Below are 20,513 nucleotides of genomic sequence, written 5' to 3'. Positions count from 1 at the left end.
TCTGAACGAATCCCATTTTCCAGCTATACCTAGGTGTATAAAAGTTGTTCAAATATAATTAATTTCAATGTACCATGCATTACATTAAAGAGATAATCAATAAGATGGACTAAAGAGGTCCCTACTGCTTAGCAGAATTTATATTTTAGACCTTCCCTGAAAATTGACACTTTTGGAACATCATCTAATTGCAAATCAATTGAATATAAACAAGTACACGGGGTTTTTTTAAAATTGTTTTTGAACCTTCAGCAGAGATGAAGAATAAGTAACAAAGCCTTTCTTTCAGGAAACTTGCCATGAGGAAGTGGTTCCACGGAGTCTAGTGTCCGGGAATACAAAGAGCAAAGTTGTAAGCTTTCTGAACAAGGTATGATAAATTAAAATTGATGGTGGAACAAATGGCCTAATTTCTTTCTTTAAAATTTGCTTCATTATAAAATTGCTTCATTGTAATGTTATTCTGGGAAACTGATATAAAACAATTAGCAAATGACTAAAAAGGCTATAAGATGAAATATTTAAATGAACTGTTTATAGTTATCTCTGGCAAGTTCACCATTTATTGCCCATCTGCATTGATCTTTAAAATGGGAGTGCACCACTATAAACCATCGCAGTCTTTCTGGTGTATGTACTCCAATAATGCTGTTTGACAAGGAGTTCTAGAATTTAGACCCAGCAACGTTAAACAGACACCAATATTGTTCTACTTCTGTACCATTGATGCTGTTTAATGCATATACTTCACTGTGATTCCTGAAGTAGATAAATGGTTCATTTGTCTTGCTGACATTAAGGGAAAGGTTGTTGTCCTGACATCGTGATCTGACCCATCACAGTATTGTCATCTGCAGGCTTCATATTATATATTATGAAAGCAGGAACCCAAGCGGTGAAAAGCCCAATTATTCCAAATTTGTTTCTTCTGCCAACCAATTTTCTTTACACATACATGAATTCTGCACACTTATCCAAGCCCTTCTGACAATCTAACACATACCCAATCTAATCTAATACATACCCATTCTACCAGTTATATCCTCAGAAACCTCCAATAGATTTTGTCAAAATTAATTCCTTTCCATAAATTTATGTCATGTAGGAATGACTGAAGTTGGCTGAAGAATGACTTTGGTGAGGATGACAATTGCAGGAGGAAACAGATGGGACATTCACTCATTTGTTGAACATGATTGTTACCATTTCACAAACTGGGCTCTGTTAGTGTTGACTGTATTCATTGGGCTGTTCTGTTTGTCCACTGCCTTTCATGAATTGATGTGGCAGGAGTGCACATCTTTGATCTGATCTCTTGATTGTGGAAATGCTTGGCTCTCGCATGCAATTTAGCAAGCATATTCTCCATCTTAGCAGCTTCAGATTGGTATTTATATGTTTGATGTTACTCTTGATGTCATTGCCCATGAGCCAGGGTTGTTCCCCTAGCTTGATAACCAAGTTGAGGTTCCAGATAATGGTATCCATTCTGCTTCTGGTGCCCAGTTTTGAGCCACCAGATCTGTTCTGACAAATAATACTCAAGATCTTTTCTGGCTTTAAAACAGCAATAGACTTTTACAGCTATCTTTCTAGAATGTTTTCACGTAACTGACGATGCTGTAAGGACACATTGCTTTGGTTTCGATCCACCGTCCTTTCAGTTTATGGGTTACCAAGATTTTTAAAATATAAATTTCATAGCCAGCTCATTTGAATTCATATTTTAAATAATCCTACATGTTGGTACTCATTTCAGAATATGGCTGGCGTCAGAATAAAAATGATGAGCCTGAGTTGAAGTATCCTGTCTGCATAATTTGAATCCTGTAGCCTTTGAATTGGAGGTTGAACTTCAATTGGATTGCGAATCTTTTGGTGATGTTCCAATTTCAATTTATTTACATGAAAAATTGGAACAGAACGCTAGTAGAGCAAACAACCGTAACAGTCAAATAGGATTTAGTCAATTTCTTAAAAGTCAAGATTGGCTAGTATATTCTATCTTTAGCTTTCTGGAAAACCAGAAAAATGCCTAGTCCCATAGAACACTCAAACAATGTTTTTGTTCCCTCCCCTTAAGCAGGCAATCACAACAGTTGAGTGCAAGGAATTACGAATAGAGAGGATGAAACAAGAAAATACTGCTCTCGAGGCACATTTTAGTAGTCTAAGCCAATGTGCCACGAATGACACTGCAATGCAGGTATAGTTTCAAACCTCAATTGATCTAAATATTTTTTCTCTCTCTCTATTCCCTTCAACTCCCCCCACCTCCCCCCCCCCCCCCCCCCCCCACCCCCCCCCCCCCCCACCCGCTGGGAGTAAATTTGGGCTGAGACTCGCTACTGCTTTCATTTTATGGCCAAAGACAGACCATGATAATGAACATGTTCGCAGCATTATCTCCTTTTCTTTCAAGTTTAATTGTATATCTCAAAGGATTTGCAAATGGCCTTTTGCAGCAAACACCTTAATCCATTTTTTTCCTTGCAAAATTATGTTTCTGTGGCCCTCAATGAAATTAGTGCTATTTAGAACTATAGAGCATGTCTTCTTGTCAATGTTTATACATACAATTATGAGAAAGCAGCAAGATAACAGAGCAGACATGAGTTAGTCAAAGCTCAAGAGGTTAATTGCTGTGCTGTAGCGGCAGAGAACTGTCACCTGGAGATACTAACTGCAGATGATGGAATTTTAAGCAAAACACTTAAGCTGGAGAAACTTGGGTCGGGTCGCCTTCAGTGTGAGGAAGGATCGCGATTCAAAATGTAGTCTGTCCATTTCCCCCTACAGATGTAGCCTAACCCATTGAGTTCCTTCAGCATTTGATTTTTGCTTGTGAACTGTCACCTATTCAACTGTTGCACAAATCGTAAGCTTTTATTTTAATTTTCAGCCATCTGCTAAGCGTGCCCGAAAGGAACCACATGAGGAGCAGTATGAGTCAGCCTTGGAAACAGCAGAAAATGTTTTTAAAACATTGCAGAATTTGTTAAAACAGGAACCGACACCACACTGGGTAACAGTCCGTTTACAAGCCTTGCAGGAAACGATCATTGCTTTGAATAGCAGCAAGCAAGAACCTATGAAAATTTAAATAAGTTTCACCATTCCTCCTCCACAGAAGGAATGCGTGGTCCATAGCTCTTCTGCCAGTTCTCCTAACGTCAATTAACTTGTTTTTTAACCAGCTTTGAAAGAAGAAAGAATGCAGAGTTAACACAGAATGCACAGAGTAAATTGCATGAAAATAAGTGGAGGAATAATTTGCAGTATACTCTTAATACTAAAAACATTTTACTGTAACAAGACTTTGTTTGCTTTTCTACAACAGTAGTTTGAGGAAAATAAATTATACAGCAAATCTCATGTTTTATGGTCATACTTGTCTTAAGGTAGCTAGGCATTGGACAGTGATTTGATCGTTTGCATGTGTGGTACTCAAGATGATCTTCCAGCCTCAGAATGCTAGATCATAAACTATCACAAATCACAGTTGTACTCAAATCCCCAAGAGTGTTTTAACATTATGACCAGAAGAATATAAGCTACAGTCAGTCAATGAGAAAAAATATGTACAAATCCAGAAACAACAAATTTACCACCTGGGGGTAAATTTACCCCAGATTGGGAACCCTTGAGCTAGACCATCCACTGATGCAAATACCTCAAAGGGTCACAACCATAGATTATCACAATGTGTATACATCTGTAGGGAGTCAATTAAAGAGGAGATACGAGGGTGCACTAGTTCTTTCTATTCTCCTTAAGTAAAACAATCTATTATGAAAAGAACATTAAATGAAAATGTAGAATGTTCCTAGTTTTACAATGAAATAGAAAACTATCAATGTTTAGAATGTTAAGTGTAACTTTTTTAAAGGATCTTTAATTGTACAAAAATATACATTTGAACATGCCAAAATTTACAAAAATCACTTTTTATAATAATAGTTTCAGCCTGGGGCTCAAACTTGTAGAATACAAGAAAGAATCAACTGACTTTGAATAATCTGAAACGGATTGGTATCTCTCCAAATGACCTTTGCATTTGTTTAATGTTTAGGTACATTAGTTTTGCAAGCTATCAGTACTGGATATTAATAAAAAGCAGCCAGATAAGTCTATCAGTGAAATGTTATAGATTTTAAGAATCAGGTCACCTTGGAAACAACTTCCTACTTGAGCTGCTTAATGTGTTGCATTCGACATATTTATTAGATCAAATTTTGATGTTCATGAGCTAGGACACACACACATATATAAATAAGTTAAATGATATTTTGGATGTACAACTCGAGGCAATATTTTTCAACATGGTTCCGTGATGTAACATTAAAACAGCCTATGTCCTTAGACTTTAATTCCAGTACATTCAAATTAAACAGAAGTATTTACCTATTTAATTTGAAATTGCACAATCAGACCAAAAATGTGTTCTAAAGTACAGTAGATGATTCAAATAACAATTTAAAAAGGGCAAAGGAAGAAATAGAATGAAGATGATAGTTATTCATGAACAGAAATCAAGCCTCAGTATTCACTACCTTCAAGTAGTTAAGCTTTTGATGACAATTTGTTCAGTATTGAAAATAAACTAGAAATTAGCATAATTTATTTTAGAAAATAGAATGCAGGAGGAGGCCATTCGGCCCTTCGAGCCAGCTGTGCTGGCTCGACATTTTGTGTGCCATTTTCATAAATTCAGTCTGCATAGATTTGAATATTACCAAGACTTTTGATTAAACAATTAAATTAAATGGTGCAATGAATTTGAGCATTTTGGTCCCATACTGTTTTTAAATTCCTTAAACTCAAAGCAAGGCTCTTATTCAGTTTATATGGGGAAATAAAGGAATAGTAAAAGCACTCATTTGGTTTTTTGGAAATCAAAATTTTAATTTAAAAATGAGTAAACCCTCATTTTAACAGTTCTCTTTATAACAGATTTCAAATATAGCGGATGGACCTGCCTACCCACCCCTGGCTCGTACCGTCTCGCTGGCCGTTATAGAGTCCTGGCTTCCGACCCCACACCTGACTCTCAAGGTGTTCCAACCAGCCCTTCATCCACCACATGGTCCAGTAACATGGCTGTTGTCGCAGCTCACATTGTAGCCCTGCGGACAGTGCTTTCTTCGGGCTGCTGAAAACTACGATATGTTCGATCATCGTGATCACTTTGACCACCTGCTGATGGTCAGCGATGCTGCCTTACCTGCTGTTACTTCAGCACTTTGTATTAATCATCACCTGCAATTCTCTGTTTCAACTACATAAAATTATACTACCTAACTTGGTTATAACAATCAGCAATAACAGACACCATTCTTCCCACCCCACATGGTCAGCTATGAGGGTTTATTGTACTTGATGTTATTAAAGGTAAATCTTTTCACTCCATCACCCTCATTATCATTTAGTTTTTAGCAAATATCCTGCCTATAATCAGATAAGCTGTGGAAATTGTAACTGTTTTCAGTCCATTTTCATTTATTATCCATCCATCAAGAAGTTCCAATCTAACATTAGAGTGGTACTACAATACTGGAAATGAAAGACCAATGTTTACCTTGTTCCATTAATATTTGTAATGATTCTATTACCAGTAGATTTCAATGCCCATTTCTTAGTCCCAAGTATTAGATTCCAAAGTTCAGCAGCCAAACAGTGAAGGTAGCTGGGCAAATGCCTCAAAGCAGGCTTGTTTAAAAACATCCCTTTCTAATATGCAGGCATTTTGACAGAGAAACTAATTTTTAGTCAATAATTTGTCCTTTCACAATCCATACACAGAAAATACACAATCTTCATTTGGAACAATTTATTTGCTCAGTGTAAATCAACCAAATTAAATAATTGCATTTATAGAACAACGTTTAATTAAGATCTCCAATGTGTCAGCACTCTAATATGAAAAATGGGAAGCAGGTTAAGCCCTTGGTTTAGTTACAATTTCTATTTGGCATTTAAGCATGTAAATGGGCCTCAAGTGAACATGTAAAAATCTGTAGGTATCTGGCAGCGTCCTGATGTCCAGAAGGACATGTGCTTTTATGATTTTAATTTTGACTGGATCGTATTACCACAGGATTTATTTCCGCGTTACATTAGTGATGTTTGCTGGGGGGGGGGGGGGGGGGGGGGTTTTGGCCTTGCAGCAACAACACCATGATTACAAATTTATCTTTCAACATTTAAATTTTCTTTCTTAAACATGAGCTTGAACTTGCTTACATTGCAACTTAAAAACATTCATTTTACAGGAACTAGATTTCAAATATTTTCAATAACAGTTGTAATAATGTGGAGTTCCTAATGCAGGTTTTGCTCCACCTTGGCGAATGTGTTGTTAAGGCTGGAGGGGAGGGGAGAAAGAGAGAAATGACTTTTCACAGACCTCCTGGTTTGGTATCTAGCAATAGAGGCTTCACCTTCATATCAACTCTAACCAATGTGACATCCGAATGAGAAACTCCTCCAGGGAATTTCTCTTTTATTCCCACATCAAGTGGGATGGGTTCCAGCTTAATTGTATATTTATCCTGAAATGCAGATATACAATAAATTGTAATTATCACCACTTCACACAAGTTCAGAACTGGACATTGGGTCAATTGATTGGAATTTTCTGCAGGTGGAAATATAGGCCAGACAGAAAGCACCTGAACATTTTCTTTACCCCTCCCATATAATATTTAAATAAAACATCGTCACAAGAGTCAATATCTAAGTAAAGCATTTCTGGTACTTGTAAACATCTGTAAGGTAACTTATCACAGTAAACACTAAGCAGATGCTGCTGCATAGTTGCACATTGCTCTCTAGATATTTTAGATATTTCTAGGTATATTCAAATTCCACTCTTCATTCCAGTAAGCTGCACTGGATGTTTACGGCACGGAACATAAGCCTAGCTGATTGGCAAAGTCTTAAAGGTGCGATCAAAAGATATTAGGACAAAGGGAAGGGAGATTTGTGAATCCAAATACGATCTTCAGCTAGGAAGATGATTCTTCTACCAGGTATTGTCCTCCCAGTTCAGATCATCATCCCAACCTTCAGTTTCCATCTGCAAAACAATGCACAGCAGATTACTGCAAAGTTACTATCATCTCTTACATTGTCCAAGGGGAATATGTTTACAGTAAAAGGTTCAAGTAGTAAGAAATCTACGAATGCAGATTATTGGATAGCATGTGGTGTTACAATATCTATGGCATAGATTCACCCACTGTGTCCATGGCTAGGAAAAGTACTACTTAGGCCAATTCTATTTTCCTGGTCTCTGGCTGTAGATTCCAGCAGTATTCATCCAAAAGTTCTAAATGTGTAGAATAATTGATGTCTCCTCGCTATTAACCCAAGTACAACGTGATACCAGTCCTACCTGTTCACTCTACTCCATCTCTCAATCAATACATCCCGTATTAAATATTCTCTCAGCCACATATCTTATTTAAAAAAAAGACCCAGTTAAGCTATTTATAACCAGAATTTGTGTTTGCCCACACCCACATTAAACTTCCCTGCATCTCTCATGTTATCAGACCACAATTGCAGTCAGTAATGTGTGGTAAAATTCACTTCTTGCCTTTATATTCTCCACCTTGGTCAAAAAGTTTGCCATTATGTCTCTGCACTGTTAATGCCTTTCCTTTGGTTTCAGTGGGCAAGCACCTCCAGATCTCACATTCCCATCTGCATATCCCAGCGTGTTCTGGGAAGTATCATCCATTACAGGACAATATGCCGTTGTAAAAAGTACACGCTATTGATAGCATGCCAGTGGATTTCATAATAGGCAACTTACCTCAATAGTGTCTGTTGCAGCGAACTTTGATGCAAGTGCTAAAGTTTGTGAATTGTCTCTTGCGGTCAATGTCTTCTCTGTTCCCCTTGAAGCTACTTCAGTTTCTTTGGCGGAATCAACTGATTCTGTTCCCTGTGTTGGCACTAACATGCCTCTGGATGAGAGTTTAATGTCTGGTATCATATCAGCAAAGAGATCTAGTTCAGGGTCTCTCGCTGGTCTTTTCTTGACACTAATTGTGAATTCCTCTCCAAGTTCATCATTCAAATATGTTTTCTTTATTGAGGTTTTCTGCCAGGAGGACATCTGTGCAATAGAATTTGTTTTCCTATTATCCTTTACTGACATTTTCTGCTGGTTGCAGTTATTCTTCCAACTTTCACAAGACATCTCCGAGTGCGTTTTCAGTGGTATAGAAAGTTTCATGCTCTTAGATTGAGGCTTATTCTCAAAAAGAGATGCATGTGGTTTAACTGCCTGTTGTGTTGTTGTATTTTCACAAGCAGCATGTTCATCAGGTTCAAAGTCATCCCATGGTTCATTATCAACTGTAATATCCCCAAATTTGGTGTTTCCTGCAAGGATGCAATCCTTTTTAGGCTCAAGCAGAATTTCATTTTCCGATTTGCTCCAATCTGGCCAATCGTCAGCGGATTTGTGCATCAGCATTGATTTGTGTGTGCTGTCAACACCCAAAATATCATTTCCGTGAATACCGTTCATGGAGATTATGGCTGTTTGTCCTTTATGTTGGGCTACAAAGTTCATAAAGAAAAAATATTCACGTTACTAAAATATTTAAGTTACTAACTATCAAAACTTGGCATTAAATTTGGTTCTGTCAGTAATAAACAAAAACAATTTAATTACTGTAACAGGTAGACATGGGTAAATTAGGCAAGTATGAGGGAAAACAAAATTAAACTCAAATTACTGCATCAGATGTGTGATTATATTAAATGTATATCTTTGTTATGCATCTTATTTCATACATAGCTGGAAGGATTATCTTTAGAAAATGCACTTACAGCAAATGAAAATCTTAAATTAGTATATTTCAATGTTTCTAACAGTCAAAACCATTCTTGCAACAGATAAGGCACAAACGCTGATTTTCAGTTTTAGTGAGTCTCAATGCCTTCATTGTGTGACAAATCCCAAATGTAATAAATATTTAATCAAAATATATTCACAGAAAATTTAATCTCTCAACCAGATCATGCTCGTAGCCACTGAAAAAGAATGATAGCAATCAAGGTACAGTACTATTAGCTAGGGCCAGATACTGACCCAGAGATCAAGAGCAAGGGAGTCAGAGATATTGTCGCACAGCACCAGCAGAGTTAAATAATTGTACACCCTCTCCGTGTGACCACATAGACCATTTCCTTCTTTCTTCCCCCACTCCCCATTACCTCCCAAAATAATCAAAAGACTTGCTATGTTAATTGCCCCTTGTGCAAGAGAACTGGAGGTTGATGGATTCATCAGAAAGAACATGTTACTGATGGGAATGCCACCAACAGATGACCTTCCCATCATTCCCCCATACTAAGTGGGGGAATGAAGGCTAATGGGAATGCTGAGGGCCAGGATCTCTGTAGTTGGAGGAACAGCACCTCATATTCCGTCTGGGGACCTTGCGTCCTTACGGCATTAACATTGAATTCTCCCAATTTTGCGAGCCCTTGCTGTCTCCTCCCCTTCCTTAACCCTCTAGCTGTCTCCTCCCACCCTCCCATCCGCCCGCCCTCGGGCTCCTCCCCCTCCTCCCCTTTTCCTTCTTTCTCCCACCCCCCATTAGTCTGAAGAAGGGTTTCGGCCCGAAACGTCGCCTATTTCCTTCGCTCCATAGATGCTGCTGCACCCACTGAGTTTCCCCAGCAATTTTGTGTACCTTCGCTGTAGTCTAAGTAGCCTAACCCTGTATAGTATGAAAAGATGCAGCAGGTTCAAATTTCATCATGGCAACACAGAAATTTAAATTCCATTAATTGAATCTAATTAAAAAAAACTCATCTCAGTAATGCATTTCTATACCAAACAATCTGGTTTAAAGTGTCTTTCAGGATAGTCATTGACCTGACCAAATCTGGTATCTAACAAGATTCCACACCATCTTTGGTTGACTCTTAAATGCATTTCAATTGGCAGGCAATTAATGATGGGCAATAATTGTTGGAATCGCCTGAACAAATAAAATTATTTTTATGCCAAATTTTAGTGTGTGCAAAAATCTCACTTTTGCATTATCTTCCAAAAGGTTACCTTGTTTTGTCAGTATTTGAAACCTTGCGGGCTGGGAATTTTGAGTGAGGTTTGTTCTTGCTTTCTCCGTCCCACTTATCAGCATCTTCTCAGGTTCAGTGTTCTTTGAAAGCAGTTTGAAAGAATTGTTTACAGCCAAAGAACTGAGATGTTCACTACTGTTCACAATATGTGCAGGAGACCCTTAAATAAAAACACAAGACTGCAAATCAAAGTTCAGCCTGTGCAAGAATACTCACATCTCAAGTATGAGAATTAAGACATAAATCAATTAACAATTTCAAATTGCTCAAAAAATATTCCCACCCAAGAAAAACTGCACTCTTGTCAATTCTCAATACAATCTTGAGCAGAAAATGAAAAGATGCTGAAAATCTAAAATAATAACAAACATTGCTGGAAACATTCCCTTTCTACCATAGCTGGTAGAAAGGGAAACAATTAACACATCTGGGATGGGAAAGGGTCCCAAAATTGAAATAATATATTAATAATAATAATACACTTTATTACGGACTCGAGGTCCAGACAAGGAGCAACATTACATTAAAAAAATGCATTGCATATTAAAAAATATCATAAAGTACATATAAAATCTCAGTATATCACTTATAAAAGCATCATAAATTATATATTTTTAAAAACAATACATAAGTTAAAAATCCAGATTAAAAGAATGATCAATGTCCTACAACGAGACAACGATACCAGTGTCTCCACAGCTGGGATTCGTAGCGTGTAGTGCTAATCCTTATGTTTGACAAGGCCACAATAATTACATTTTTAGAGTCATTTATCCTGCAAATGAATTTATACATGTGATTTCTTAGGATAGCTTCTAAAGTACTGACTCCTGCAGCCACAAACATATTACTGGCACTACACCATCTAAGTTTCCTTAGCAGTGTTCTCATGGCATCGTTATATGCCACCTTTAGTCTCTGCAAACTTGTCTTTCCATAGTTCGACCACAGGTGCGCAGTGTAGAGTGGTGTGCAGTATGCTCTAAATAGCGACATCTTCACATCTGCACACGCACCAAATTTACGCAAGAGAATATTCGCCTGTACATACAGCATGCGTCGTTGCCTATAAATATCCTCATCATGTCATTTGTTCTGTAATAATATGCCCTAGATATTTTACCTTATTACAGACACTAAGATTATTGTCAGACAATTTAAAATCAGGAAATGTTAGACATTTATCCTCTTTAACATTTATCCTCTTATTAACTACCACACCTTTCACAGATGCTAAAAATGTTTCCAACATTTTCTATTTTATTACTATCTTAGGTAAACTTTTTTCAAATAGTTGCCATCAAGTCAGTCAACAATTATTTTTGTCTTGCCTTCAGGGGTGATCTCAGTTGATTTGAAGTTCGGTGTTGCACGTTTGAAGATCTTTGCTCTTTCACCTCCAACTACCACCTCAGCTCCTAGAAGTGGCACCAATACTGCTAGACTTGAAAGTGTTCCTGATACCAGTGTGTTGCTGGTATCTCTTAGTCCTAGCAATATCTAAAAAGAGAAAATGTGATTGTGTCTTCTTATCAAACACGTCAAATTTATCAAACCTGGCAAAATTACACATGGTGAAATAAAGCACTACATAATAAACAAATAATTCCTGCTGATATTATTTTACCATAACTGATGGTTTAGATAAGTTACTAAGGCTGTCATACTCTTAAGGATTTAAGAAGGAATTGCAGATGCTGGAAAATCGATGGTAGACAAAAGTGCTGGAGAAACTCAGCGGGTGCAGCAGCATCTAAGGAGCGAATGAAATAGGCAACGTTTCGGGCCGAAACCCTTCTTCAGACTTCAAACGTTGCCTATTTCCTTCGCTCCTTAGATGCTGCTGCACCCGCTGAGTTTCAACAACACTTTTGTCTACCATACTCTTAAGGATAATATGTAAGAATATGGGTACTTTGGAAAATAGCTGACAGTGCCTGTGAGCAAGGTCGAGCTGGCAGAGGTGACAAAATACAAGGTGTAAGAGGTCCATGTGACCTAGCTGGTGCCATCGAGTGGATTTCCAGAGGAAAGCTTCTGCTTTTGTGACACCTTGGTGCCATTAAGTCTAGCTTTCTGCAAGAGACTCCAGGTAGTTTATGTTCTTGTGGCTTCTCTGAAACCATCAAGTCTAGGTTCTGTTGACCAGTTGCTGAACCTAAGCGTATGATTGGATAGAGGATTAACTGTTTACACTTAGTATCTAGGTCCTATACATAGTTTGTACTTTGTTAAAGTGCTTCTTAATGCTTTCTTATTTGTAAGAAGTGATTGGCATGTAGGGGTGGCCTCCCCCATCGTACTTAGTGTCCCCGTCTTCATTAAGGGGTATAAAAGTGTATGTAATTTGTTTGGGTGTGTCGGTTGTCTTCCTTCTGTTCTGTTTGCACGAGGCTACTGTGGGCTTGCGTGAATGGATCTGAGACCGTCTCTGCAGTGTATACAAATAAAGAAGGGTTTGGACTTCAATGTTCTGCTGAGGTGAGATTGGCAGAGACACTTTAAAAATCAGCGCTGGGATCCAGCATTAAGAGGGAGTAAGTGCTGAAGACCAGGACCTTGCAGAGAAGTGGGTTAGAGTTAATCCTCCTGGCTAGAGTTCCAGCATGCGAAAGGTTCATGTCCCTGGTGGTACTCATGATCAGTACCAAGGTAAATTGGCAATATTACTGTAAAAATTAGTACTGAAGTTTATTATAAAGATGCGTCTGTAATATTCTTGGATTGTGATCCAAATTTTGATTCTAAGTTTTGCTAAATTGGAAGTATTCATATTGAATGCTTTTGCTTAATACTGTGTAATTACTTCTGATTATAGTTGTGTTTTTGCTTAAGCGTGTATATTGTGCAATTCATTCATGTATAGTGCGATTGCTGAATGTTCAGTATTGTCACAAAGATGGCGCCTGCCTGTGGCGACATTTTGTCAGCAGCTCAACAGCAGAGAATGAATTAGTTTCATTCAACTCACCTGGATCAGAAAAACGGCAGAAATCAGCGGCGTATCAGACAAGCTACTCGTGCACTTGAAGGCACTAGCAATATCGTGATCTCTCGCAGCTGCGGGAGCCCCCGACTGTAAGCGATCCCTCGATCGCTGCAGAACACCCGACTCGACTGAGGATCACAGGTACGGTACCTGGAAACACCGTGGAGACCTCCGGAGCTGACGAGCAGGCTCTCAAGAGCAACTGAGCTGGAGCTGCTGACTGAGGGAATCCCCGATCGCAACGGAGCTGGAGCTGTCGTCTGCAAGGGAATTCCCGTTCCAGCGCAGGTTTCTCCATCCACCGCATGGACGTACACTGGCACCTGGGAAAGGGAGAGGAGGGGGCCTCTGCCTCATGGTCAACTCTGCGTGGTGCTCAGACGTGGCAGCCCTATCCAACTCCTGCTCTCCACACCTCGAACATCTGGCGGTGAAGTGCCGTCCCTTCTACCTACCGAGGGAATTCACCTCCATCATCCTGACCGTGGTCTACATCCCACCCCAGGCTGATGTCCATCTGGCACTTGGGAAGCTGCATACTGTGGTCAGCTAGCACCGGATGGCTTAAAAAAGGCACTTACCACCATAGCCAGGGACTTCAACAAAGCCAACCTGAAGAAATTGCTCCCTAACTTCCACCAACATGTCTCTTGCAGCACCAGAGGATCAAACACCCTCGACCACTGCTACATGACCATCAAGGATGCCTATCGCTCTATCCCTCGCCCTCACTTTGGTAAATCCGACCATACTGCGGTGCTGCTTCTTCCTGCCTACAGGCAGCAATTGAAGAGCGCACCCCCAGAGGCGAGGACTGCATAGGGCTGGTCGGGGGAGGCAGAGGAACAACTCCAGGACTGCTTGGAGTCTGTAGACTGGGCAATGTTCAGGGACTCGATAACAAACCTGATTGAGTGTGCCACAGTCGTTACAGACTTCATAAAGAAATGTGTGCATCTCAACAAAAATCTTCCGAGTGTTTCATAACCAGAAGCCTTGGATGAATCATGAGATCCGCATTCTTCTGAAGACCAGATCCTGGGCATTCAGGTCTGGAGATACAGAGGTCAACAAGAAGTCCAGATACGACCTTGGTAAGGCCATCAAAAGGGACCTGCTCCAAGCAGGAGGATGAGACGGATGTTCGGCAACTGTGGCGGGGTTTGAATGCCATCACCTCCTACAAGGCGAAATCAGGCAGCTCAATTGTCAGTGAAGCATCACTCCCTGACGAGCTCAATGCGTTTTACGCACACTTTGATAGGGAGAACACTGATGTGCCTTCCTGAGCCCCCATTCGCCGTGATGGTATTTCAGTCAGTCACAGAGGCCGACGTCAGAAGATCCTTCAGGGGGGTGAACCCTCGGAAAGCGCCTGGAACTGATGGTATACCCGGTCGTGTTCTAAAAACCTGTGCGGACCACTGGCTAGAGTTTTTACAGACATTTTCAACCTCTCACTTCTGAGGTCTGAGGTTCCCACCTGCTTTTAAAGGGCATCAATAATACCACAAGAAGAGCAAGGTGACGTGCCTCAATGATTATCGACCAGTGGCACTAACGTCTGTGGTGATGAAGTGCTTTGAGAGGTTGATTATGGCGCATATCAACTCCTACTTTGACAAGAACCTCGACCCACTGTAGTTCGCTTACCGCCACAACAGATGAACAGTGGATGCGATCTCGCTGGCTCTCCATTCCACTCTGAACCACTTGGACAACAAAAATTCATATGTCAGGCTGTTATTCATCGACTATAGCTCAGCGTTTAATACCATCATTCCCTCCAAGCTGGTTACAAAGCTCTCAGATCTGGGTCTCTGCGCATCCCTCTGCAATTGGATCCTCGGCTTCCTCATCCACAGACCAGTCTGTCAGTATTGGTGGAAATGTGTCATCCTCAAAAACAATCCGCTCGGGAGCACCTCAAGGCTGCGTGCTCAGCCCCCTGCTGTACTCACTCTATACTCATGACTGCGTAGCCGGACATAGTTCGAACTCCATCATCAAGTTCGCCGCGACACCACTGTTGTGGGACGAATCACGGATGGTGACGAGTTTAGAAGTGAGATCGACCGATTGACCAAATGGTGTCAGCACAACAACCTAGCTCTCAACACCAGCAAGCCAAGGAATGTGAACTTTGGAAGGGGTAGGATAGGGACCCAAAATCCCATTTACATCAACGGGTCGATGATGGAAAGGGTCAAGAACTTCAAATTCCTGGGCGTGCAAATTTCCAAAGATCTTTCCTGGTCCCAGCACACTGATGCAATCATAAAGAAGGCACATCAGCGCCTCTACTTCCTGAGAAAATGTCGGTATGTCAAGGAGGACTCTCTCGAAATTCTAAAGTGCACAGTAGAGCATACTGACTGGTTGCATCGTGGCTTGGTTCAGCAACTTGAATGTCCAGGAGCAGAAAAGAATGCAGAAAGTTGTGACCACTGCCCAGGCCATCATCGGCTCTAACCTCCCCACTATCGAATGGATCTATCGCAGTCGCTGTCTCAAAAAGAGATGGGGGGGGGGTGCGTGTGTGTGCGTGCTCGTGTGTGTAAAGGGGAGATTGGCAGGGAAATCGAGGACAAGGGAGGCAGGCAACGTTTTCCCACGGGTCAATTTAATGGTGAACGGGTGTAAAACTGATGAGGAACCTTTTTTTAATCATTGCAAGTCGCTGGAAGAGAATGCACCTTTTTAGTGGACACAGAGGCATCCATGTCATCTATTCAGTCCATTTATAATTTTCCCAAGCCTGATAAAACTCAGAGACTATCCGGGTTCCAAGGGCAGGTATGCCAATACCCCATCTCTGCCAGTTGAAGAGACAGTACAGCATTCATTAGTCTTCACCACAGGTCTAGATTGTAACCTGCTAGCTCGGGATTTGCTGTGTGCATTCCAGCTGAAAATTGAGTGTGGAGATAACGGTATAACCTTAACCCCATGGGCTCCTAAAAGACAGTTACATGTCAGTAAAATCATCTTGCAACACACCGATCCACGCAATACCCAAAGCAGGGAAGCCAAATCAGTACAGATTAGTAGTTAAACCGATCTGTGAATTCCCTGCACCACAGGAGGCAAAGCAGATGAGACAGTGGCTCGGCATGGTGAACTATTGTCGACAGTGGATACCCAACATTGCTCTGGACTCTAAAAAGCTGACGCCATACACTAGTATGGAGGGCGAGTTTCAATTGTCTGAGGAAGCCCAAGAAGCTTTTGAAAATTTAAAGAAGTCTCCGTTACAGGCACCAGCATTAGGAAGGCCACTCTATGATTGAGAATTCCAACTATACTGTACAATCCTTTCTGATTGTTCAACTGCAGTATTGACTTAGAAGCATGGATACAAACATAGATCAATGACCTATTCTTCAAAGCTTGATCCTGTAGCACAGTGACATCCCATTTGCACCCAGATCTTCACTGCGATCTACAACAGCTTGCAATCAACCGCTAATTTGACCTTACAGCAGAACATTACAGTGTATAGCTCTCATTCAGTTGCTGCCTTGCTAAGACAACTGCAAACTCAACACCTTACCGTGGCTCGCCAGAATAAATATAAGATATACCTGTTAAATAACCCTAAAATGCAGTTCCAAAATTGCACTACTATCAATCCAGCATCCTTTCTTGCTAATCCACCCAAAGAACAGATGGAAGCAGGGCATGACTGCTTGTTTGTGATCAAGGAAGATACTTCTGTTAGGGAAGATTTGTATAAGTATGTGCTAGTAATTGTAGATGTATTTAGTAAGTGGATTGAAGCCTGCCCAACACTTGACAACAAAGCCTCTACTGTTGTCAAGATGCTTATGCGAGAGATCATCGCTAGATACGGTATTCCAATTCGGCTAAGTTCTGATAATGGTCCTCATTTTATAGGACAAGTGAATAAATAATTTTGTACTCAATTGGGAATGAATCAACAGTTGCACTATGCCTATCGACCACAGGCTGCAGACCTTAAAAACTAAGCTTGCTAAATTGAAAGCTAAAACAGGGGTTAACCGGGTTAAATTACTTCCTATAGCGTTGTTTCAGATACATACCTCACCAGCAGGAAGAGCACGAATGAGCCCAGCTGAAATTGTGTATGGTCATCTACTTAGAACCTCATGGAACCAGAGTACCCCAACCAGAGGACCAGATTTCCATCATATGTCATCAGATATGACTAATTATATTCTGTCATTGACCAAAGCACTAAAGGATTTGCATTCCAGGGTACGAGCAGCGTATATTGAATTACCACCTCTATCTACCTCAACTAAAGTCGGACCTGGTGATTTTGTCATGGTAAAAAAACTGGGTAAGAAAGGGTCTGGATGCTCAGTGGGAAGGACCTTATCAGGTTCTCCTCACAACCCCAACTGCTGCTAAAGTAGAAAGGAATAATTTGTGGGTCCACCTTCACCATTTTAAAGTTATCAGTAATGCGCTAATTCTTTCTTTTTTTGAAGAATTTTTTTTCAGTACAGGTGTGTTGAGTACCCTGAATACACTTCTGCTGCAAGTGATGACTACAAGAGACTACACGCCCATGAAAAGTCAGGAGGTGAAGATTTCTTGGTCAACTACCTAAGAATTTGCTACGCCCATGAAAAGTCGGGAGGCAGAGACTTATGGGATCATGGCATAACATCATGATCATTGTTTGACTGTTGATACGTACTATTGTCATTTCATTTTTCCTTGTTTGTGAATAAGTAGTTATCATGAAATGATAAAAGGGGGGAATGATAATCTGTAAGAATATGGGTACTTTGGGAAATGGCTGATGGTGCATTGGAAAATAGTGAGCATGGTTGAGCTGGCGGAGGTGACAAAACACCAGGTGCAAGAGGTCCATGTAACCTAGCTGGTGCCATCGAGTCTGGGTTTCCAGAGAAACTCCAAGTAGCTTCTGCTTTTGTGACACCTTGGTGCCATTAAGTCTAGGTTTCTGCAATAAACCCCAGGTGGTTTCTGTTCTTGTGGCTTCTCTGAAGCCATCAAGTCAACCCGAAGGGCAGCATTTCGACACAGAGAATGGTGGGTACATGCAATGAGCTGTGAGAGAATGTTGTTGAGGCATTTGGACCAAAGGGCCTGTTACTGTGCTGTATGGCTCTAAATTGTGATAGAGTGGATGAGGCAGAACTGGTGGACGTGGTGTATTTGGATTTTCAGTAGGTTTTCAAAGCTGATATTATCTGTAGGAAGCAGACAACTAATTCAAGCAAATGTGCCTGAAGATTGAGTATGTGCATGGACTTGATACTTTATGAAAGTTTTCATTCCAATTCATAAATTGCTTTTTACTGTATTAAAAGTATTACAAAACTTGCAGAAGGAAATCATAATAAGAAAATGTATAACCGACCAGCACAATATCTAAAACAATTATCAACTATTTGCCATTCATTTTTCTCCAGCACAAATGAATATCTTAACTTTTACCCACCTGTGGAAGAATGATGTCCTGTAGGTCTTCCAGTGAAAAAAGAGCTGCATAAGTGTTGAGGTGAGCCAACAGCACCATCCGCACGTGCTCCTCCCGTATGCTATAGAGTTTCAATAGAATAGGGATCACATGCTCTCGAAAGACATTGGGCGACAGAAGGCAATTGAATTCATCACCAGATGCATCTACAATAATGCAATTTAAATAATTTGTTACACACCTGCATTTTTAAAACAGTCTACATTTTACACTTGGTATGCAAAAACACCCCAAAAACACATTTTGTTTTGATGAAAGTTCCTGTTCAGCAAGATGTGTGAATGCGGTTCAGATGTTAAGCTAGCATTTTGTAACATCATACAAGCAATTACTGCGCATTTTTCCTCACATGTGCAGATCACATTAAACAGATTAACATTTCTTGGTTTTGGCAATAATGAACACCATGGTCATCAAAAAGCTGCACTAAGAATTTCCAGGTCCAATTTATTGCAACCTGATACTCCAAAAGTATGCACTAACCCTAATCAAAGTTACCATCCTTTTTATAGATAGTTAATCAATTTGAACCCATACTTACCAGGAACTTAAATCACTTCCTTTAGAACGCTTATAGCTAGCGAGCTTCATCCATTAATGTAGGTGAATTTTAACCAAAACCACTGTTCAATGCATATTTTCCATCAATACAATATTTTAGTACAGCTTCTAAAATTTGATAAAACATGGTCTCTTTCTAGGCAAATAATAACAAGTACTATATAACAATTGAAAGTTCAGTTAATGAGACTGTAGGGGGGCTGCTTTAAAAGTTAACCTTTAATCCTGTGCTCTGAACCAGTCAGCTGGAAGGAAAACTCCCAATGTAGGAAATACATAGCCAGTCAAATCAGTTAATAAAAAACGACACCAATGTTGTTTTCTAGATGTTAGTCCACCGTATTGGCCCTTTACAACATGGTACTGTTCATTTTCTCCACCAATGCAAATCACAATAAAAAGATTAGTATTAATTGATTTCACTAAATGTAACAGTCCATGAAATACAAAACCTAAAGGGTGTTGATGCATTATATAAAATTCAGAAAGATATCATAAAGTTATGTGCGTATGGTTTGTGTGATTATGCATCTTTAGACCATACGACAAGTATTGAACATACCTGTCTTTGGCCTGAGTAGATGAGGAAGAAAGTTTTTGATCGCCACTGGTTCTGCGAACACCAGTGGAGTTAGTAATTGTGGCACTAGACGAGAGGCCATAAGACTTTCAGGCAAGGCCTGGACTCGATCCAAGAGGAACCTGTTATAAACAACAGTAAAGCAATATAACATGTTCCTCATGCTCAAACATTAGCTTCAAGGCAATTATGACAATGGGATTGATGCAGCTGCAGGTGAAATCCTTCACAAAGCACATTTCATTGCAAATTGAGTGGTGCATGAAATCTTGCCAAGTCTAATGTCAGGAGGAAATTTCATTCCCGCAGCTCGAGTGAGAAACTTGGGCAATTTCAATCCAATTTCCTGAGTGTATAATACAAAGCAGCGGCTTTGCCCACATACAGCATTATTTAAATAAAAAGCGAAATTGGCTATATTTACTAACATAAAGCCGCAGAATAGAAATTTAAAAATGTCACGATGGTGACAGTGAACCTTCATGTCACCCAAACCATGCAATGGTTAAGGTAATGTTAATTTTAGGCGTTCCATTCATAATCATTTTTCTGATCAGTCGCGTTGGGTTTGATCAGATAAAACCCAAACTCAGGCAGATATAAAGGTGAAAAGCAAAAACGCAATATTTGACCCATTCGTGTCATCGAGATTTCTATCTATCAAAATAGATGAACGATTTCCCCAAGTTATGATTAATTTTACGTCAAACAAGTATGAACTATCTGCAATAAAGAAATTGAAAGCTGTAGAAGAGCTGTAGATTGAAACTATTTTA

General features: G+C 40.0%; 2 protein-coding genes across 4 annotated transcripts in view; one reads left to right on the top strand and one right to left on the bottom strand.

The window, feature by feature from the left end:
- c10h1orf112 (chromosome 10 C1orf112 homolog) overlaps positions 1 to 3,370 on the top strand; it is a 42,790-nt gene extending 39,420 nt beyond the window's left edge. Inside the window, exons 22-24 of one of the 2 annotated variants that reach the window (XM_033028246.1) lie at positions 290 to 370; positions 2,087 to 2,206; positions 2,903 to 3,370. In XM_033028246.1, coding sequence (XP_032884137.1) covers positions 290 to 370; positions 2,087 to 2,206; positions 2,903 to 3,103 — 402 coding nt within the window. In that variant the 3' untranslated portion in view covers positions 3,104 to 3,370. Of the gene's footprint in view, positions 1 to 289; positions 371 to 2,083; positions 2,207 to 2,902 lie in introns of both variants that reach the window. The other variant, XM_033028245.1, reaches the window with a different exon arrangement.
- A 966-nt stretch (positions 3,371 to 4,336) lies between these two features.
- Positions 4,337 to 20,513, bottom strand: part of scyl3 (SCY1 like pseudokinase 3) — a 32,489-nt gene continuing 16,312 nt past the window's right edge. For both annotated transcript variants that reach the window (XM_033028248.1, XM_033028247.1), the window contains exons 8-13: positions 19,720 to 19,859; positions 18,558 to 18,742; positions 11,442 to 11,610; positions 10,088 to 10,270; positions 7,820 to 8,574; positions 4,337 to 7,078 (exon numbers count right to left, since the gene is read on the bottom strand). In XM_033028248.1, coding sequence (XP_032884139.1) covers positions 7,025 to 7,078; positions 7,820 to 8,574; positions 10,088 to 10,270; positions 11,442 to 11,610; positions 18,558 to 18,742; positions 19,720 to 19,859 — 1,486 coding nt within the window. In that variant the 3' untranslated portion in view covers positions 4,337 to 7,024. The remainder of the gene's footprint in view (positions 7,079 to 7,819; positions 8,575 to 10,087; positions 10,271 to 11,441; positions 11,611 to 18,557; positions 18,743 to 19,719; positions 19,860 to 20,513) is intronic.

Source organism: Amblyraja radiata, chromosome 10, assembly GCF_010909765.2.
Source record: "Amblyraja radiata isolate CabotCenter1 chromosome 10, sAmbRad1.1.pri, whole genome shotgun sequence".
NCBI lineage: Eukaryota > Metazoa > Chordata > Chondrichthyes > Rajiformes > Rajidae > Amblyraja > Amblyraja radiata.
The sequence above is the reverse complement of the archived record's forward strand: the minus strand, read 5'-3'. Positions and strand labels throughout refer to the sequence as shown.